This window comes from Strix uralensis, chromosome 4 (genome assembly GCF_047716275.1).
Source record: "Strix uralensis isolate ZFMK-TIS-50842 chromosome 4, bStrUra1, whole genome shotgun sequence".
NCBI classification, from domain to species: Eukaryota; Metazoa; Chordata; class Aves; order Strigiformes; family Strigidae; genus Strix; species Strix uralensis.
The window spans coordinates 58,437,158-58,459,459 of record NC_133975.1 but is presented as its reverse complement, the minus strand read 5'-3'; the positions used below and the strand labels follow the sequence as shown (position 1 = coordinate 58,459,459).

The 22,302-nt window shown below is 38.3% G+C and overlaps 1 protein-coding gene across 2 annotated transcripts in view; it reads left to right on the top strand.

Moving 5' to 3' along the window:
- Positions 1-21,943, top strand: part of PAPSS1 (3'-phosphoadenosine 5'-phosphosulfate synthase 1) — a 50,355-nt gene extending 28,412 nt beyond the window's left edge. For both annotated transcript variants that reach the window (XM_074866890.1, XM_074866891.1), the window contains exons 8-12: positions 1,363-1,568; positions 3,861-3,996; positions 5,466-5,734; positions 10,839-11,068; positions 20,931-21,943. In XM_074866890.1, the coding sequence (XP_074722991.1) occupies positions 1,363-1,568; positions 3,861-3,996; positions 5,466-5,734; positions 10,839-11,068; positions 20,931-21,069 (980 nt within the window). In that variant the 3' untranslated portion in view covers positions 21,070-21,943. The remainder of the gene's footprint in view (positions 1-1,362; positions 1,569-3,860; positions 3,997-5,465; positions 5,735-10,838; positions 11,069-20,930) is intronic.
- The last annotated feature ends 359 nt before the right edge of the window (positions 21,944-22,302 follow it).

Here is a 22,302-nt window from a genome sequence, read left to right as displayed (position 1 = left end):
AGACATGTCAAAGATATTATATATTGGTCACTAACAAAATTTTAATAATCAACAGGTTTGAGATCTTTTCCCAGTTTGAAATACTTATTTACTTGTTCGCAAAGCAAAATAATTTTTTTAATTATCAAGTTAGGGGTGGCAAATCACCTCTGTGATGTTGCCAAGCTCAATTTATGACCTAGTTGCTTTGAAAATAACTCTGAGGACTAAGACTGAATTTAGGAGAAGATGCACAACATGCTTTTCATTTTGCATTGTGAAGGAAGGGGGAACTATTTTTCTTTTAAACTTTTCATCCAGCTTCATAATTTTTAACTTCCTACCACACTGAAAGTAAAATTGAGAGAAGGTTATAAAAAAAATGTATTGTTCAAATAATGGGGAAATCAACCTTATTTAGAGTCTTGGCCTGACTGAAGCCAGTATCAAAACCCCCATTAACTTCCAGAGGCCCAAGACATTTCTCCTGGAGACCACCAGAAAGTTTTGCTCTTTTTTGGCAAGTGTATCCTCATTAGTATTCAAGCCTTTGTATGAGACTTACAATATTTACTCCACTGGTTTTCTCAAATCTCATGCTGGTAGTCAAGAAAAACACACTTCCAGTATCTAGCAGTGAAGTAAATGCTTAAAAATGAGGGCCACACATAACCTTAAAATTCAGATACAGTCGTTTAGTTTTAGAAGTAAAGTAGATGGTAAGCTTTCAAACAAACTGTGCAAAATGTCTGCCTGATTCAACTTTTTTTTCTGAAATATAAATGCTTGAATCTGAATACAGTTTCAAGTAAACAGCAAAAGTCACCTTTTGAAATAGTTAAATTATATATGTTAACTACTTGGGTACATTTGGCTGCTTCTATCACATTGAACTTTTCTTATGGACCAAAAGTATGGCTACTGAGAATGCTACTTCTTTTTTTATGCATTATCCACTCCAGTAACAATCTTGCCGGATATTATAGATGATCTGTTTAAAAAATGTCAGTTGTGTATTTCTGCTTACAGTTGTGTATTTCTGCTTCTGTATATAGCTTCTTAAACAAGATTTGAGATCCAAAAAAAGTAGTATCTTCACAATCTAAATATTTGTGTGCAGTTATAAGTACTTGGTATTTTCAGTACTGTCTCTGCTCTTTCTCAAACCTCAGTGCTTGTAAATTTTTGTAGCACACATATCTTATGCAAGAGTTCATTCTAAAAGTTGCTTTTAACCCCTGTTAAAAAACACTTGAACTACCTGTTGCGTGATACACTTACAGCCTGGACTGTAACTTGTTAGGAGGGGTAGATTTTCATAATGTCATTGACCATTATTAAGGATAGGGGGCTTTTTTTTTTTTTTTCCCCTTTACTCTGCAGGGGGAGTTATTAATCTGTCAGTGCCTATAGTGCTAACAGCTACTCAAGAAGACAAAGAAAGACTGGATGGGTGTACCGCAATTGCACTGGTGTATGAAGGTCGCCGCGTGGCCATTCTCCGTAATCCAGAATTCTACGAACACAGGAAAGAGGAACGCTGTGCTAGGCAATGGGGAACGACATGCAAGGAACATCCCTATATCAAGGTGTGTGTTAAAAGTTGAAAATCTAGTCCTATTAGCTGTACTGTTTGTGGAGCTGCAAATTAATGAAGCTGATGTCTGTGGCATATTTCGACAGCAAAACTGTTTTGAGAACTGATTAATACATTTGAGTAGAAACACTGGGGATTTTTTTTGTTCTATGCAGCTGTTGAATAGTCTGCACTTAGTGTGAAAACCCAATGTCAATATGTGCATGTGAAATGAATTTAGAATGTACTGTAGAATCTGTGCTACAGAAGAGGGAACTTTGCCCTCTAGTGTGCCTAGTAAACACACTCCTCTGTGTAGCCAGATGGATCATCAAAGCTCCTTAATCAGCAGATATACGCATTGTGAAGGCAAGAAAACTGCTATTCTGCCTGCATGTGGAGCACGTGAGAACTGCCTGGTTTAGCTGCTTTTGAAATAGGCCCTGTTCCTGGAGAGTTCATCATGTAACTCTCTGGAGAGTTATTTCACATCCATTGTGTTCAGTATGCGTTATTATCTTGACCGTATGTGTATGTCATAATGAAATATTGTAATTGCAGCATACTCATCACAATGCTGTGTTTGGGTTTGAAAGCTGATGTAAATGTTGCATCTTAGCTCTGCAGAGCCGAAATACGTTTCTTTCCCCATTGGTCTCTAAAGTATCTTTTTACTTACAACTATGCCTTAAAATCAGATAAAAAGAAATCAAACCACAAATTATGAGCTTGCTCTTAAAAAGGGAAAGCCTTTGATGTGTTCTAAAAGCATCTCTATGACTAATAGTTATACATATGTGAAAACTATGGATTTTTTTACTTCTTTATTTTACTAATGTGTAATACATTTTTTAATTAATGTGTAATGACATCCTTTTATGAACTGAGGTTGTATTCTGCGGTATATCTGAAAAAGAACATCTGCTAGACACAACTAAGAGTGTTCTGGAAGATTTTCAGAGCTCTTGATTTGTTCTGTGCTGATGAACATCAGATTACCCCTTTATTGAAAACTTAACACAAATTTTAGAAATTCTAAGAAAATCTCATGCAAATGAGATTTGAATAACTTGTTATAATGTATTAGCAATCACAGAATGACATGGCTGAAACTAATGTAGAAGATGAGGAACTATGTCTGTCTGTACTCTTACGTCTGTACCGGAGTGTGTAATAGTAGTATTATGACAGTGTATGGGTGTGTGCAGAGTAGTATCATGACAGCACATGGATCTGGTGGGCCTTAATCAGAAATCTTTGGGTGCCTGAGAGTTACTGTAGTGCAGAGTTTTGTCATCTTCATATCTTTATCACACCTTCCACCCCACCCTGGTAAGATGTCAAAGTCTGGCATTTTCTTTGGGAAGAGGGTGGTGGCTGTAGCATCACTTAATTCCAGCAGTCCTCTATTTCAAAGCAAAAATAAATTGAAAAATTCACCCTTAATTTTACACCTTGGCATGTGGATTTAGTATGTAATGTCTTATGTTATATCACTTGCTGTCATCTTTAAATAGCATAAGGCTAAAAAATTATCAGAAATGTGTATGAAACATGTAAATTTTTTGTGGTTCCATCTTCAAAAGCAAATGCATTCTCAGAAATTAAGTTTCTGAGTGATTTCTGTGGTCATTGCTAGAGTATGTTAAACGGCTTGCCGTAATTATTTTTTGATAAAGGGTGAGTTGACTGATATTTGAAGATATCAGAAGAACTCTAGTGAATGTACAATATCTGTTGCCTTGGTAAAGTGCTACTGTGAAACGAATCCAAAAGCTGTCCTACTTCAAAGATTCTGATTTTATTTGTAAGTTAAAGTGTGTAATTAGTTAATCAGAACTGTTTTATTTGCTACTTTATTGCTGACCAGAATCTTGTAAACTGTAGGGTGATACTGGAACTTCATTTGCTTTGACCAACAACTATGAAGTGTGCAATTTCGTTTTACTTAATATATTAGGCTTTCCAGCCACTAGATCTTTTTGTCATGGAATGAGGTTGGTTAAGAATACTGACTACTTGCGTTTCCATATATTAAAAAAATCCTTTGTTTTGAAAGAAAGACATATGCCTACTGAAGATTTATGCATGTCTCCTGCACCATGGCATAACATGTTTGGACTATGTTCCAGTGATTGTTTTTTTATTTTTTTTATTTTTAAACATTGATGCTTGACTTGAGACTGTTAAATCAAATTAGCCTAGAATTCTTCCCTGGGTAAAGATAAGCCCCCATTGCAATGCTCTAGATGCTCAGGAGAAGCTGACAACCAATCCTAACAAGGATTTTCCTTTCTTTTCTTAGATGGTTATGGAGCAAGGGAACTGGCTTGTAGGTGGAGATCTACAGGTCCTTGATCGTATATATTGGAATGATGGACTTGATCAATACCGTCTCACTCCAGCTGAACTAAGGCAGAAATTCAAGGAAATGAATGCCGGTGAATAAATTTTTCTTGTTCTGTTTCTCCCTGCAAAGGCTTATCCAAATGCCTGCTGTCTCAATACGTCAGGGGCTAGCATTCTTTCAAGGATGAAGATTTTGATTGCGCTCTTAGGTGGCATTCTTTGCCTTTTACTGGTATTAATTTTTATGATCTCAGGCATTGCATTACCTAAATACACAAAAGAAGCTGCTAATGGCTGAGGTTCTGAATTTTATCTTTCCGTGCACACTAGACGTGTTACTAATGCAAGAAAAGATAATGTTAAAATGTGGTAGAACGTGATTTAAAATTTATCAGGTTCGGCTAAACCTGTAGCGATATTGTTGAGTGCTGAGCTTTCATGCTCTTCTATTTTTAAGTCTCTTCCATGCTGCTTCTGGAGAGCAAAGCTTAGGACAGTAATGCAAGTAAAATGGTACAAAATGGAATGTATCACAGTTAAAAGTTGTGAGCTAACTGCTAGCTTTATATCGCAGAAAAAAAACAAAACAGGTTTTCTCACTAAAGCAGTTGTGTTAGGCAGATAAGTAAGAGGCCGAGTAATGTCATAAAGCAGAGAACAGTCAAACATACTGCCTTCATCGTGGCATGCATTGAAGGCATACTGCCTTCATCATAAGACTCAGACAGCTGCTAAGTGCTTCTAAGTGTGAGGGAAGAGATTAATATCAAGAATGCAAACTGAGATTGGTCCTGTACTCCTGGTTTTTTTTCAGTGTGGTCAGTATTTCCAGGACCTGCAGATTTGAGATATCAGTCTTTGCTTTAGCTAGTCCTTAAATAAATATATTTGATACCTAGAAAACCCCTGTTCTCTGGATTTCATTGGTTCCTTCTTGGGAAACCTCTCAGTTATGGTGATTTTGCTGTCTTTGCAGGGTACTTTAGTTCATCTTAATTTGCAGAAGGAAGAAATCCTGGTTGTGTCGGGGTTTTTCATCAAAGTGTCTGTAAAACTTTGGAATATCAGTTAGCTTTGCTTTCTTCTTACTGTGCATAAACTCTACTAAGCAGTTTAGGTGAAGGAAACTTATTAATGTACATGAAATCCCCTTTTATTTGTTTTATTGCAAATATGTCCATTTGTTCTCATGATACACTGAGCCTTTAAGACAGGTAGCATAGTTTGATTTTTCTCTTAGAATTTAACTTTGTATTATATACTCATGCAAGTGAAAAATCCAAAGAGAAGATTATAGCTAATGGAGAAACTAGAGTAATTCTGAGGAAATCTCAAAAATGAAGGGAGCTGTTTTATTTTTTAGTATGGTGGATTTTTATTAGTTTTGCTTATTGAGTATAATGATTTTATAATAATTTAATGACCTGTGACTACTGTTGTTATACTTGTTTAATAGAGGTCAGAACAAAGATTGTACTGTTTGAAGATTTTTCTGTGGTTGTGTAACTCCTGATAAAATAACTTGCTTTCCTTATATCTTTTGTCTGTTTTCTCTCCACAGATGCTGTATTTGCATTCCAGTTACGCAACCCAGTGCACAATGGGCATGCTCTTTTAATGCAGGATACACATAAGCAGCTTTTGGAACGTGGCTACCGGCGCCCAGTTTTACTCTTGCATCCACTTGGAGGCTGGACAAAGGAGGATGATGTTCCTCTCATGTGGCGCATGAAGCAACATGCTGCAGTACTGGAGGAGGGAATCTTGAATCCAGAAACAACAGTGGTGGCTATATTCCCTTCCCCCATGATGTATGCTGGACCAACTGAGGTAAATACAGCAAGAGTTTAAAATAAAACAAACCCCCTTTGATAGTGCGCTAAATTATTTCGTGCTCTGCCTGATGCTTGTATGCTGTGTTTGTATTAATGGAGAGAGGAGACAAATTTTCTTTGGGAAGTCAGACTGTAAAGGCTCCCTCTGTCATCAACCAAAACATTCTTCTATGAAGAAACTTCTATGTTGGAGGATTTTGCTGGAAACAGTGGGAGATAATATTGGGTTTATGTCCTCTTTTCTTTACAGTTATAAGGGTATGATAATAAATTAATCCTTCCTCCTTTTTTACAGTCTTTTTCAGAAGAAATAAGACCTTTTAACATACCAAATAGTTGTTGTAAATGCTAAAATACTTAAGTGATATGACTGTTAAGCAAAAAGTTTGTATGTTGGAGGGCTTATACACAAATTAGGAAAAAAACCCAAAGGCTTTGTTTATTTTTTTGGCAAACTTAATTCAGAGAGAATTGTTTCAAGGCTTTTGTATGAAATAATTATTTGACAGCACTTTATTTAGAAGCCAGGTCTTGGGCTGGAATGCCTAGATGTTTTTGGGAAGCAGCAGAGAGAATAAATGCTCTCATTTGAGGGCAATTCCTTTAGGGGACATTGGTTTTCCAGCTCATTCCTCCCTGTGGCCTGCCTGCCCCGCCCCCAAGCCATGAGTCACAGGAGGTTCAAATTCTGACCAGGCTCAAAAGGTTAATCTGTGGTAGCTTTTTGATAGATAGGAGATCTCACCAGTGGACTTAAATTAGAGAAGTGTTGCTTGTTTTCTGCTGGCCAGTTGAGTAATCAAACAGAGCTTGCACTGCCTTTAAGTCAAGAGAAAACATGCAGTTCAGATCTAGTTGAGGCATGTGAGTTACTGTAGGGAATCTTGTACTGTTCCCCACGGACCTTTTCTGAGAATTAACAGAAATCTTCTACTTCGGTCTTGTATTCATGAGCATATGAGGAGGAACAAAATCCCCAATCCTTATTCTGAACAGGCTGAGAGTTTTCTGCTAACCTATGTGGCATTTCCAGTGACCTCAGAGTACAGACTGACAATAATGTTTGTAGTCAAGTAATAAAAGAGACTCCTTAATCATTTTCCATAGGCCGTTTAAAAGACATTGGTACCGGATTTGTTTCTGTAGTACAAGTGCTTTACAGAACAGCAAGCAGGTGTCAGTATGGTTATCTACAGGACGGATGTGGCCTTCCAGTCAGTAAAGATTTGAATGGACATGTTTCATAAGTATCAATTTAACATTTTTGTATTTTTAATATTCCTGATAATTATCTTGGAAGAAAAGAAACAGTTCTATAAGGGAAAATTCTCGATCAAAATGCAATGAATTCACCTGCTTAGGAAAGTATGTTCTGAAAAGGTATGGATGTATAGAAATGGGACAAAAGCTGCTAGTTTTATGCCTCAAACATGTGGTTTACCGTGTTCTAAATCATCTTAGTCAAATAGCTTCAATTATTAAGTGAATAAGCTTCACTTATTAAGCATGGGTTTATGAAAGGCGGGTCCTGCTTGACAAACCTGATCTCCTTCTACAACAGTGCGACCTGCTTATTGGATGAGGGAAAGGCTGTGGATGTTGTCTACCTTGACTTCAGTAAGGCCTTTGACACCATTTCCCACAGCATTCTCCTGGCGAAACTGGCTGCTCGCGGCTTGGACGGGCACACGCTTCGCTGGGTAAAAAACTGGCTGGATGGCCGGGCCCAAAGAGTTGTGGTGAACGGAGTTAAATCCAGTTGGCGACCGGTCACGAGTGGTGTCCCCCAGGGCTCGGTTTTGGGGCCACTCCTGTTTAACATCTTTATTGATGATCTAGACGAGGGGATCGAGTGGACCCTCAGTAAGTTTGCAGCTGACACCAAGTTGGGTGGGAGTGTTGATCTGCTCGAGGGTAGGGAGGCTCTGCAGAGAGATCTGGACAGGCTGGAGCGATGGGCTAAGGCCGACTGTAGGAGTTTCAATAAGGCCAAATGCCGGGTGCTGCACTTGGGCTACAACAATGCCCAGCAGCGCTACAGGCTTGGGGAGGAGTGGCTGGAGAGCTGCCAGTCAGAGAGGGACCTGGGGGTGTTGATTGACAGCCAGCTGAACATGAGCCCGCAGTGTGCCCAGGTGGCCAAGAAGGCCAGTGGCATCCTGGCTTGTATCAGAAATAGCGTGGCCAGCAGGGACAGGGAAGTGATCTTACCCCTGTACTTGGCACTGGTGAGGCCGCACCTCGATGACTGTGTTCGGTTTTGGGCCCCTCACTACAAAAAGGACATTGAATGACTTGAGCGTCTCCGAAGAAGGGCAGCGAAGCTGGTGAAGGGTCTGGAGCACATGTCGTATGAGGAGCGGCTGAGGGAACTGGGGTTGTTTATTCTGGAGAAGAGGAGGCTGAGGGGAGACCTCATTGCCCTCTACAACTACCTGAAAGGAGGTTGCAGAGAGCTGGGGATGAGTCTCTTGAACCAAGTAATAAGCGATAGAACAGGAGGTAATGGCCTCAAGTTGTGCCAGGGAAGGTTTAGGCTGGATATTAGGAAGCATTTCTTTACAGAACGGGTTGTTAGGCGTTGGAATGGGCTGCCCAGGGAGGTGGTGGAGTCCCCATCCCTGGAGGTGTTTAAGAGTCGGGTCGACTTAGCGCTGAGGGATGTGGTGTAGTTGGGAACTGTTAATGTTGGGTTGATGGTTGGACTGGATGATCTTCAAGGTCTTTTCCAACCTAGACAAATCTGGGATTCTGTGATTATTGAAAATGGAGTTCTTACTGTTATCCAAATGACAGCATGAAACTTAAATTTCTTAACTACGCTATAACAGTTTTAGAAAATACGCTGCTAGCTGCTGTGGTATGCTGGAATTTCATGTGTATGGCCAACTTTGTGCTTGTAACATAAATATTAAAATTATTAGCATAGCTATCGGCATCCAGATGCTTCCATAGCACCGTATATGCTTGAATAGCAGTGGGATCTGTCATGTGTAATGTCTGCCTGTGGTCAAGATGAAAACTGATACCAATGGAACCCTCATAACTCATATCTGGTTCCTAATTTCATTATCTGACTACTGATTTACAGAACTCTGTCCATATTGACTACAAAACTTCGTCCTTGAATGGTTTTTATAATGATTAGTTATAGAACTAATGCAGAACTAACATTTAGTTACTACTTTGAGAAATCACTTTAGAGCTTCTTGGCTAAAGCTTATTAACATGGAACAGCATGCACAGTAACTAAAATATGAAATACTGATTTTGTTTCATGTAGAGGTTTGCAGTAGGCAGATGCAAATTTTTTTTGTAATGGAAGGAAAATTTATCCACCACATTGTCCATTTACTACAAGGTAGTGGCAGCAACTTTTGTCCCATGATTTGTGGGTTTTTTCCTTCCTGCCTCCCCTTCTTTTTTTCCCTTTAGTGCTTGACAGATGTTTTGACAGATGTTTATTACTGTTCAACTTGTGAAGCTGTTTTACGCTATGTAGTTACTGGGTAGGGCCTTTAGTTTTCTGCGAAGGTAAGGCTGCACATATAAGAAACTACTGTTACATACTTGCTGGGATTTTAAACTCTTCTCTGAGTATCCTTTGGCAGATACAAAGCTATGTAGAGCGTATGACAATTCTTTTAGTGGAATAATTCCCAGTATGAGAACATAGGGACGTTTCCTGAAGTGGTGTGTTTTTGTTACCTAAAGTAATGTAATAGTTATTTTACTTTTCCTGTACTGTACAGTTAAATTTTCTATTGAAAATATTGCATATAAAAACAATTAAGAAAATTTACCAGCAGTCCTATAACATAAGTCTAAAAACTGTCATAACTAACATATCTAACAGTCTAGGATCTAGTAAATACTGCAAACAGTCTTTGGCAGAAAAAAAACCCTCTCACCATATTTAGTAAGAGAGATGCATTTCTAAATATTTTGAGATCATTTATTTGGTTGTAGAGTACAGATAATTGAATAGTCTGTGCAGAATTTCCTTTGAAATATCTTTTTTTACCTTCACTAGTAAGTGAGCTATGAGGAAAAAAAAAAAAGTAAAAATCAAGTTGTTAGCTGTGAAACCACTCATTTTGAAATGTGCAGCGAAGTAATGTGGGAAAGCTGCTTGTGAATATTTAACAATACTACAAATATTAGGTGGAAGAGAGTTGGTGCAGCCAAGCAAAAATTCACTAAAGCTAAAGTTTCTGATTTTGACATTGGCTCCTCCCCAGTTCATACAGATGTATTAGAATGAAATTATTTCAAAATGATCAGGGAAAAGGGACTAAATATTTACCAAAGCTAGAGCTGCTTTATCTGTTTTTGTCTTGGAAGCTTGTGGTATAAGTAGGCAATCTTAGTGCTCTGAAAGCCTATGCCAAGCATTCATGCGCAGTATGTACCTAGTTTATATGTCCTTTGAGTCTTAATATTGATGCAGAGTAAGTGTTAAAGTAAGTGTTAAAGTGTTAAAGTAAGTGTTAAAGAATTAAAGTCCTGCCTTGGACAGCATCCTTGCCACATGCGCCAGGTGAAAAAGTTTAGCATGGGTAATTTTGCTTTTCTAATATGTAGATAGGTTGATTAGACCACTCGTGAACACTGTGTTTAAGGAGCCTACCTTGTCTTTCTTCCAATGAGATGTTTGGCAGCTATCTATTGGTCAGGGAGTCTTTTTAGAGAAATCACTGTGATTAAAATAGAGCAATATATGACTAGATCCCACTAAGCTTCCCAAAACAGTTAACTTTTTATATAAAAGGAAAGGGATGGAGGGTGACAACATCAGGAAGAACTGAGCAAAGAAATGGATGAGCTCCACCTTTCTTGCCCTGATTATACTGTTCCAAACACTGTGCTAAAGTAACTTTTAAAGTATCCTAATGTGCAAATGAAACAGGGGAATAGTATGCCTTAGCTGTAAATTTTATGGTGACTCACATAATTGACTCTTTGTTTTGTTGTGGCTTCATAGTAAAAATAACGTTTGATTAGGGAAAAAGTGTAATTATGCACTTCACGCACATTTTAAGTGTCATATTTTGACCCATTTTCTTCTGTTTTTCCCTGTTTCCCTGTTTCTGTTCTAGGTTCAGTGGCACTGCAGATCCCGGATGGTTGCAGGAGCTAACTTCTACATTGTAGGGCGAGATCCAGCAGGGATGCCACACCCTGACACTGGGAAAGATCTGTATGAACCAACTCATGGTGCCAAAGTGTTGACAATGGCTCCAGGCCTCCGAGCCCTGGAAATTGTACCCTTTAGAGTTGCAGCTTATAATAAGAAAAAGAAGTGCATGGATTATTATGACTCTGATCAGTAAGTTGTATTTTTGTTTTAAGACTTCTGGAGCAATAGCTGCCTTTTGCCCCCCCCCGACATAAAAAAAATTGTTTTAAATTCATATTGCTCAAAGGTGACTGTGTTTAGGTGTGGTTTTAGATCATGAATGCAACTTGACTTCAGCATGATTTGGGTGAGGTTTCACAGCACAACTAACCTTATCCAACTTTAGCTGCCACTGGAATATCCCTTTTCCTCCCAGGTACTGAAGTTTCACTAATTCTGGGAGATTGCTAAATCCATAGAAAAAGGTTATTATTTATTATAATAGTAAGATTAGCTTTCTGCTCATTTATCTTTCTAAATATGCTTCTCAGGTGTCAGGTATGCATCAGATGTGATGGAAGAGAAGCAATGAGAGAGTGCAGCAGGGAGAAGGTAGTGGGACAAGAGAGGGTGACAAATAGTTAATTTGCTTTATTTAGTAATAATGTCCATTGTATGTCCATTGTACGTCCCAGGGTTTTCAGCTGTGTTTTTGGGGGTTGTTTTTGGGTTTTGTTTTGGGGTTTTTTTTTGGGGGTGGGGGTGTGTGTGTTTGGGTTTTTTTGGTTTTTTTTTAAATCCAGTTACAGGACAGGTAATTTCACTTTCTGCATGTTCCAATACTATTTTTCACTTGTGTGACATAGCTGAGTCCCAAACTCACTCTATGTGTTGCTGTGGTGCCAATGAGTGGGACAGGGAAGATGACTTGTTATTTTAGTTTGAACCTCTTTATTCAGATTATTGAACTGTACTTTTGTTTTACATCAAACTGCAGTTGAAGTTAGTACTGAAATATAAGCTGTCAAGCAAGATGTTTTTCTAAAAAGACCTTGTATTTTTTACATTCTGACTATTTCCTACTGCTTCTAAATGAAGAAGTATGTCTGTACAACATGGTTCATCTTTGAAAGCATGAAATCACCATGGGGTGGATTCGTCTGTAAAAATGAACCCATCTTTTATCTCTTATTCTTCAGCTGCTTATGCTGCAGTTACCCTGAGTATAGAAGTCTCCAAGGATGTCACTGTGGCTTGTGACAAGTTTTATTCAGCAGCTTGTGTCTTTCTTACCATGAATTATGTTTATTAGTAGATGGTGTGCTGGCTTAACCTTGATTGTAAGTTATGTAACTGCTTTATATTTCAGCAGTAAATTCCAAGCACCTGAATTAGTCTGCTTTTATTTTTAAAAGCTGCAAAGTGTTATTGTCTCTTGCGTAACTAAATATAACTGATATGTTCTTCTGTTGTTTGGAAATCATAAGCAGTATGATAAAGGCAAATCTGTTGAAACCTGACAAGAATTAAAATAGTTTCACTGTGTATTACTCTACGACGTCCATATGTGTTAGAAATTTGATAATTTGCTACATTGCAGATGTTTTAAAATTGAAGCTAATCAGGGAGGCTTATTTAGTAGTTGTAGTTTGCTGATGTGTTCTTCCTTCGTTCTCCCTCCCATATAGGCAGCATTCCAGCGTAAGGTTGTTCTTAGTGCTGTGAAGCTTCTCTTTGGATGGCATTGCAGCAGGGTTGTGGGTTTTTTTCCTGAAGTGAAGCTATGTACAGTAGCATCAGATCTATAGCCTGATGCATATGGTATTTTCATTAGGAGAAATAAAATCGGAGGGAAGGATACTCCTAGCATATGACGTGAAAGTCTTGTCCTAAATTTATTGCTTCTTAGATAACTGTTGAACACTTTACTACCTTTGTGCCTTTCATTATTTGTGATGCATCTAGAAGTCCTCATTGCTGTGCACACTAATGAGATTGTGATGTAAATATTGCCTGTTTTATGCAAACTGCTATGCGTTACAACATAAGGTTCAGAAGACTGTTGTAGTAGATACTATGGGTATTGGTCCTGTTTGTTGGCCAAGTAACTCAGCAACTTTGAGAAGATAAATACGAAAAGATTAAAGTGAAATAGTTGTACTAGTGTGTCAATAACTTGGAATAGAAGGGGAGTAGCAATGTGAGAGGCCAGAATTTCCATTTCATGGAACAGAATCTTGGTGGAAGAATATTGATTCTGTAATCGTTGATAGTGTACTCTTAGCAGGATAGATTTGATTTAGATCAAGGTGAGTAAAACTGTTCCTCTGTCATTAGCCAGAGCAAGTGATAAAAAAAATCTCTGTGGCAACAGGTTTTGCCTTTTGTCACAGACCGCATTATGCGCACCCTATTATCCTTTCATCATGCCTGCGGGCACGCTTTGGTTTGAGGCGGGTTTTTTTCTGTTTCTGTCACTGTCGTGGAAAAAAGACAGCGGTGCTATTAGTTTGCAGTTTTGTCTTACTGTTGTCAGAATGTAAGACCATTTGTCCTGTCCTTCCCCAGATACTGTTTGTGAACTAATGGGTGGACTGGAGTGTGGCAGCGATCCTCTAGATGGCAATGCGAACACATGCAGACTCCCTGAAGAGAGCCGTTATTGCTCCTGCTTGCCATAGAGAGAACACCGTGGTAGGCTTCAGACAGAGTTAGAGCTTGGGTGGGTGCAGCTAGTTGCATTTCAAGATGGTCTGTGTAATGCTGAAAATGTGGCAGACTCCTGGACCATGTGGTGTTTCACTCTGTAAGGAGGATGGCAGGGAATAGAGGATTGTTTGGAAATATGAGAGGATCAATACTGGTGGAAGATCCTTGGGTGTGATGTTTGTGGAAATCTTTCCTGAGCTTGCCACTTACCTGGTGAAAAACACAGCTTGAAAATGCGGGAAAGAGTTGTATGCATAGAAGCATTACTCTGACTTGTTTTGGAAATGGGTAATGACTTCTGTTGCACCTTTCTGAGTTCTTTGAGGCTTGAAGACCTGACAGCCAATTAGGCAATTCAAGAATTTACATCACTAATGGACGCACAGAAGGTTATGGCAAGTGGGTTTCCCTTGGACTGAGCTATAGCTGAGCTGTGTGTCTTAGCTACTGGAAGTAGTTATTCTCTTCCCAAGTGGTCACCTCTTCTATTCTCTCAGGCCTCCTAGACTCCTGTATCTGGGAAGGGGCTTGTGAGAAGCCATAATGGACACCATTTGCTATCTTGGGGATGTCTCTAATTTGGCAGAGTTGGACCCACACCTGGCTTGGCAGCAAAGACATGTAGAGGTGGTTGCAGTTGGGTTCTTTGCTGATGTTAGTGAGTCATCTTTCTGTTTCTGAAGCAATCCCAAGCCGTGTGGATGATGGGGGATGAATCTTTGGCTAGGGGTGAGAGGTTACAAAAAGCTTGATCCAACTGCCAGAGGGATGTTTGACAAGTTGGGACTGCAGCATTAACAGTGGCAGAGAGTTGCTTTGCTTGTGACATCTCTAAACATACATGCTCAGCTTTTATGAGAAAGATGTAACACTTGCTGATAGCATTCCATGTATGCCTGTCGGGGTAGGTTTTCACGTGCCAGGTTGGTACTGGTCAGCTGCGTACCATAAGATACTGGGCAACTATGTGATACCTTGCTGTGGCTAAGCTACTCATGACCTGGTGGCAAGCCTGGGAAGCATCAAAAAGCCTACCACTGGTCCTGCCTCTAAATTAGTAACAAAAGCCCTTACTTCTCAGGTGTGCTGCCTGTGATTTTGAGAGGTCATTGTTCTTTAGGTCTTCAGCTCCCAAAGGTGTCCACGCAAGTGCAGTTTTGTGGAGTTGATATAGAAGTTAAGTTTGTTTCTCAGTTCCATTAGTATTCTCTAGAACGCACGCTGCTCCTGGTGTTTCAGTAGACCTGGTATCTCTGCTTGGGAACAGTCTGGAGAACACAACTGTTAACTTTGAGTGCCAGGGCCTCATGCTGCTGTTTAACAATGTTGAGCTGCTGTGGTGCTGTGTTGGAGCTGGAGTCACCTGGCAGCAGGTGTATCTACATGCACCCCTCTTTATAAGGAAAGGCAGAGATATCCCAGTTGAATTCAGGGTTAAACATGCAGTATCGTGTGTGTGTGAGAAAAGGGGTAGAAAAAGACTGATGTAAAAGGTAGCTGCTACTAGCTGTGCAGCAATTGTAGTTGTAGAGTTGTGCACAGTGTTTAACTTCTATAAATTGTTTGACTCAAGTTACCCTTTAAAAGATTAAGACCTGTGAACAACCAATGACTTGAAACTATAGTTGTATTTTACCTCATGAAACCACCATAATTTTTAATCTGTTTCTTAGACATCTTAGAACTAGGTTTAGCACTTCATGGAACCAGAGTCTTAATACATATTTTTGAAAAAGATGTGTCTAAGATTTATGAAAGGAATTTGAGGAATGCATTTGAAGTGATGTAGAGCAGCACAGGTAGAGCTAACTTAATTTTATTTTCCCTTTGGTCAAAATGAGTATAATTAAAAAAAAAAAATAAAAATCCCCTTTTATTGTTGATGAAGGAAGATAGCAAGCCTAATCGTAAGTTTCCATGGGAAGCTTGAGCATTTCCACTTGCACAGAAGTCTGAAGGAATAATAGATATAGGAACTAGTATGAATATTGGTACAGCCCTTTGGTTATCATAGTTTTTTATCCTTTTAGATTTCATAGAACTTTGGATCAATAATTGAACATGCCCAAACATGTTTTGGAAAAGTTTATAGGTAGAATTCTAGTTATAATGGAGAAATTCCAAATGAATGTCTGATCTGTGAACCACTATTAGACAGAAGTATAAAGAAAAAACAAAAAAAGAACGAAGCAACCAACAAAAACCACCACCACCTCTCAAAAAATCCCTACCCAATGCTGAAATCTCTTCAGAAAAACAGTGTGTTTTTTCAGCCAAAAAGGCCTCTCAAACAGTTACCACAGACAAGTGTAATTTGGGATTGGTGGCTTAATAATAGTAGTTGTTTGGGTGAGCAGAGATTCCCAGTTCTTTACAGAAGATCAGTCCTATAAAATGCAGCCACAGACTGCTGCTGAGAAAAAACTCAATTAAGAAAGGAAATTAGTCTGGCAATTAAAAAACCCACAGCAGTGTCTGGAAAAATGGTTGTGTTTTGTTTTTTTGGGTTTTTTTCTGTCCTGAAAGAAAACTGATGATATCATTTTGTCTGTAAGAAACCCATAAGTACGATTACCGGAGCAGACTGTTCATGCTTCCTGTAAAATGTGAATGAAGCATTGGGTATATGTGAAGAGGAGAGATTTTAACTTTAGATAGTTTACTCCAGGACCTTTAATATAGCTGTCACGACTTCTTTAATACTATCAAGTCAACAGGATAGCTGTTCCAACCAAGTACATACTGTTGCCAGATTTGTTTGGTGTGATACCTGATTTTTAAAGGCATAGTAAGAGTCTGAAATAAGCATGCTTGACTGCTCTCCTTAATTTAGCTGTGTGAAATATGGCTTCTCAATTTACATTAGTACATAATTTAGGATGCATTGAAACACTACAGCAGCTCAGGAGACTTCAACCCTCCTGCCAGTCAGAAAGGAATTTCATTCATAGCAGGTAAAGGATTTGCTTTGCATATGTTGATATTAATCACATTATTATGTTCTACTTTCACAAAGAGTCTGTTCATGACCTGTTAGGTTTTGCACCTAGCTGATACTAGCTGGTTCATTCAGCATAATGAGCTGTTTCCAAGGCATAACACAGACTGCCATAACAAAGACTTGACACTGTAAGGGACAACATTCTGTTCCTGTAGGGAGTTACTGTGTAAGTCATGACTTGATGCTGCAAAGGCAAATTTAAATTCAGTGAAAATCCTTCTGAAAAGGGTTGTAAGGTTAGATTTCACCTCATGACAGATCCTGTTCAGGAAGCATGAAGTTGCAGAAGGATAATTGTTAAAACACTGAATCCCAGATAAGGAGACTTTGAATTGTCCCAGGAATTAATCAGATCTGAAGTTTACCAGCTGAGTAGAACATGAGAGTCATTTTGAAGCCAGATTAGGTTGAATAAGTCATGTTATCATTTTATTTCCATACTTTTTTTTTCCAAAAACCATACTTTCATGGATAGGCAAAACTATGAATGAATGGTCTGTATTTTGATGATGAATCTTGTAAATAAGAGTAATTTCTTAAGACCTTGAGAGCACCAGACGTTGCACTCCACAGAGAATCGGAATTCCAAGAAAGTCATACACACAGTGCCAGATACCCTAACAGAAGGTCAGGGTTCCCAAGATTGTGACTGATCTTTAGTGCTCCCAAGTGAAAAATCAATTACATAATATATTTTATACTTAAATTAAATCTGTAGGGAATAATTGTAGAAGTGGAAAAATATTCTTATCACTGTATGACACCTCAGAGATATGGCAGAGGTTTCCTGTAAGACTGTGGGCATATTCATACAGTCATTTCCCACTTGAAAACTGGTGATAACTTCTTTGTTTTGTTACAAGAACTGTAAGGTCTTGGAAGTCTTAGTCTCACGCCCTGTTAGAGCCATCATTGTTGCAGGGATCACTTGAGGTATTATGGTAAAAAATAACTACTGAATGCACAAAAAAAGGAAATCTGTGTAACAGATTAAAACATTAACGTTTGTAAAAGTAAGAAAGGAAAGAACTGATGTATGAATTCTTAATTTTCTGTGCATGGTTTGTAGTGTCCTTTGAGTCTGATGCTCAGTTACTGTTAATAGTTTGAAGATTAATTAACAGCACAGATTTCTTCCTATGTTATTCTGAATAGATGACTTGGTGCTTTCCAAAGATAAAGTATTACCTTGTGCACCTGTGGGAGTGTGTATATACATATAGCTCTGTGTGTGGAAGGAGGGCACAGTCTGAAGCGTAAGAAGAGATTCCTTTTTTCCTTTTGCTAGATGTATGAGAGCGCAGCAAGTTATGTATTTTCTGTCTGCCTAGCCCTGTCCTCCATAAGTAAGGAGATTTCACTGCATATGTTCGTAAGGATTTTTCCACACTGTGAGTGTAATCGGGTTCTAGGATGCTGTGCCATGGAGCAAACACCAGTCTCAATGTAATACGTTTTAAGACTGTTTTTCTGTTGACAAGTTTTTGTTGTGGATTTATTTCTGCTTTTTTTGTTTCTTTTTCTTCTGAAGAATGATTTTAATTGCATTGGCACCAACTATTATGTCAATACTAGTCAAACTCAATTGGTAATAAAAAAATCAATTTTACAAGCATTTATTACCATACAGTGTGACTCAAAGAAAGCTAATTCCAGCAGCCACTGAATAAAAATTGCAAAGGCACTTTCCATGATCAGGAAAGGCTTGGGTTAAGTTTCGTTGAGAGTCATTCTAAATCTCACTTGAGAATGGAATTTGGATGGCTTTGGCATTTATATTTCATAGCAGCTTTAATGGTCAAATGTTTCCCCCTCTCATGTTCCACTCAAATACATTTTATGTAGAATAACTCCTAATATCCTCAAAATTAACTATGAACAAAATTACTTGACTCTTCTTTCTGGTTTCTTTTTCCACAAAAGCAAATTACTCATACTGATATGTTTTATTTCAAAATGCTTGTGGTTCACATCGCACCACAGTGCCAGTACTGATAAGGTATTTCTGCTTAGTGGAAATCTCAGTTTCTGATATTCAAGAGATTTGCTTTTTACCGTTAGTAAAGACTATGAGTATTGAGTGGTTATTCAGATACTCTGTTTTAGGTATGAAAGTGGAAATTAAACTGGAAACAATAAAATTGCAAATGCAATAATTTTTAAAAAGGTAAAAATTACCGTGTTGTTTCAACATACAGTATATATTGCCAGAGCTCCATTTGAGTCATTTTAGTGATTTCTAATTAAGGTAAAAATTTTTTTAAAGAAAAACCCATTCAAATGAGAAGTTTGGGATAATGAAAGGGCACCATTAGTACTTTTGTACTTTTTAATAGTATTTTTGAAACATTTCTAGAAACGTTGTGAGATGTTGAAAGTAGTATGTTTCTTCAATGATCCTCACTTTGTTTTTCTTTCCCTTTCTTAATGTTTCTATACATCTCCTTAGCTTCTTTTTGTATTTATCTCTTTCTGATTCCTAGAGCTGCTCTTAATGCAACTAGGAATAAGAAGAAGCTAAAGGAATCGGGGTTCTTACTGAAGCGAACTCATATGGCATTTCTAAGTTTATTGTCTTAGTACCTTTATTTTGCTTGTAGGGCACGGGAGGAAGTTGAATGTCTTTCTGAAAACTTAATAGGCAAGGAGGGGATAAAGCAGCTAACATTTTTTTTAGTTCTTGAACTTTGGTATTGCTACTGCACTCTGGAGAAAACCACACCTGGAGAAACTTTATAGCACTTGCTTTACTCTTCTCTTTCTGATCATCTGAAGACTTAGTATTTTTTCACTAGAATTAGCCAGGCTTATCAATTCCCCACATATATTTTATAGAAATAGTTCTTTGCAAAGAAACGCAAGTTACTTTCAAGCAGCATTAGTGATCAGTTGGCATCTCTTTGCCAAGGAATGACATTTTCAGGCATTATAAATAGCAGTGACATAACTTTTTCCTCCATGGGTTTACATCAACTTTAAGTTTTCATTTTTATATAATTTATATTTGACAGAATTGAAGCACAGTGGGGTGTGCAAAAAGCCTTGTTGTGATACTTCAGGAACCCACAGTCCCAATTTGAGAGCAGTAAGAAAAGAGCATATATGGCAGTGCTGCTCTGTAAATGTATACAATCCAAATCAAAAAGTTATGGGGCTAGTTGTCTTAGTCAAAGGGAACTGTTGAATGCTTTCTGCGTCTTGCTAACTTCCATACCCTGCTGAGCATAGCTCAGCACTTGCTGGGCCAAGTTTTGCCCTCTAATGCGCACACTTGGCTCTTGTTTCTGTCTGAGGCATGTGCATCTGAGATCAATACTTGGCTTTTCTTTCAAACAGACAAATAAAGAATGAGTAATGCATACATGTTGCAAATTGAGCAAATGGCATAGGTAAAATGGCATATTTAATTTAAGAATAAATAATTTTTCCTGTGGAGCATTTGGTAGAACTCTAGGATTCTTGTCTTTTACTGTTTTGGTCCTGTGAGGACTGAGTTTAACTTGTGGAGCTTTTGCTGCTTATGACCACATACCTGAGAAGTTAATATTAATTTAGATTTTTCATGTTAACAATGATAAACAATCCTGATCTGGGGTCGTTGTGCATTTGTCCAACTGAATTCTGATTTTTAGGGAAAAACATCTTTATGGGAAGGTATTTTTATTATTTCCCTGCTTTTTTCTTTATTTTGAATTGTATGTGCAACATTACTGATGTGCATGTATACGCATACTCAGTGGCTTGCAATGGCTCAGCTGTGGAAGCTGTGGAGCTTGCCTCTAGACTCTGAGGCTTTTACTTTTTGTTCTGCGAACTGTCCTTCACTAAGTTTTCATGCAATGTTGTTGTTTCACATTCTCTAGTGACATTGAATTGACCTTCTTCAACCAGCACTGGAACCTTCAACCAGCACACAGGGCTGGTCTGCTGCCATGGCAGGGTGAGGTGCAAAAAAGGATGGCTGCTGTTGCTTGACAGAGGGCTGAGACAGGAGGTGGAGGAGATGTTTTTTTCTCAACAGCAGTTCCATGTTTCCTCACAGAGAGCAAGTCAGGGTAGATGGAGGCACAGACTTAATTCAGTCCACAGGAGATCAGTTGGACCATGCTGCCAAACCTCAGGAGTTACCTAAACTGAATATTGTAAAGGGTGTATATTCTAGAGTTTTACTGTCATTGCTGGCCAAATGCCTGGAAATGTGAGTTGCTATACAGCATTATACTCCCAAGAAGAAATTTATAAAGTATCAAGAAAGCAGAAGGAATATGAGCAACATTGCCTGCTTTTAAAATATGTTCTTTTTTCCTCCCTCTCCCTTGCTCCTCTCCCTCTCCCCCTTTGCCCCCACTCCTACTCTCTCAGCCACGAAGACTTTGAATTTATATCGGGGACCCGCATGCGCAAGCTGGCTCGAGAAGGACAAAACCCGCCGGAAGGCTTCATGGCTCCTAAGGCTTGGACTGTGCTGACAGAATACTACAAATCCTTGGAGAAGGTTTAGGCCTCTTATTAACTGCAGATCAACCTTTGACGCCTGATTTATTTACGAGAAGGGGACCACACAGTCACCGTTCATGTTGCTTTGTTGTGGTGTCTGTCAGGAAGTTCTTCTCTAAAAACAGACTCTTTCTCCCTAACTTAGCATCATTCTTTGCCTGTCCTTATGGGTTCTATTATGTCCTGGCACCTAACTAGCTGCTGGTTTTAATGTCTTCTCTTTTATTACAGTTAATATTCTTGCAGTAGGATTTTTAACTCTTGTGTATTTTTATATTTTACTGCCTCTGTCCTGTGAGTTCTGCAGCTGTTAGACGTAGCTTTTTTCATATGTTATTTAAACTGCGGGATAGTGTCTGGTTTTAGTAGTTTCTAGGAGAAAATGTAATGGTTAGACTCTTAATTATGGATAAATTATAAATTGAAAAAGTAAATAAGCTCTAAAACATAAAGTGTCATCATCTTTATCCCATCATCATCTCTGGAAGCACTTAACATTAATTTCTCACTGTATGTAATCAAAAAGCAGAATTTTTAATGTAGCATAATTAAACTTCTTTGCTTTCTTTATTTAGCTTTGGAGTTGAGTTGTCCAGTGATTCTCTTCTGCTGTGGACCTATAAAGATGGCCAAGTAACCAATAAAAGAAAATATCTAGTTTTCACTTTGAATTGATAACTAATCCAGATTTTTTTTTATGTGCTTGTTGCTGTAGGTGTCAGTAGGGAACGTTTTATTTCATTTGATATAACTTGGCAGTTGTTGGTTCCAGATGTACTTGTTCAGCCTACTACAACTTTAAAAAAAGTATGGTAGACCAACCTTGAGTTCATGTTTAATTGTTGCAAGAAAAATAAAAAAATCCGTAGATCTTGGCATTTCCTGTGGTACAAGTGCTTAGTCTCGAGGTTAATTTTCTGGCTATTTTTCAAGGCCTCCAAAGAGTAATCTCCTTCTCTTGGTTCAGCTTTGCTTGCTTGAAAGACAAAGCGTATGTTCTTTTTCTAGGATTCTTCAAAAATCCTGAAGTTGGTTAATTCAGTATGTGAAACATTAACTGCTAAAGGAAAATATAAAAAATGAAAAGTAAAACATTTCTTTAAAGGTAAAATAATACTGACCTATTGGGATCTTTCCAAGCATTTGCAGGTAATCAGTGGGACAGCCATAGCCCCTCTTAGCCTATTACCTAGAAATTATCTCATACCCTTCTCACAGAAACTTACTCTTCTGTTGT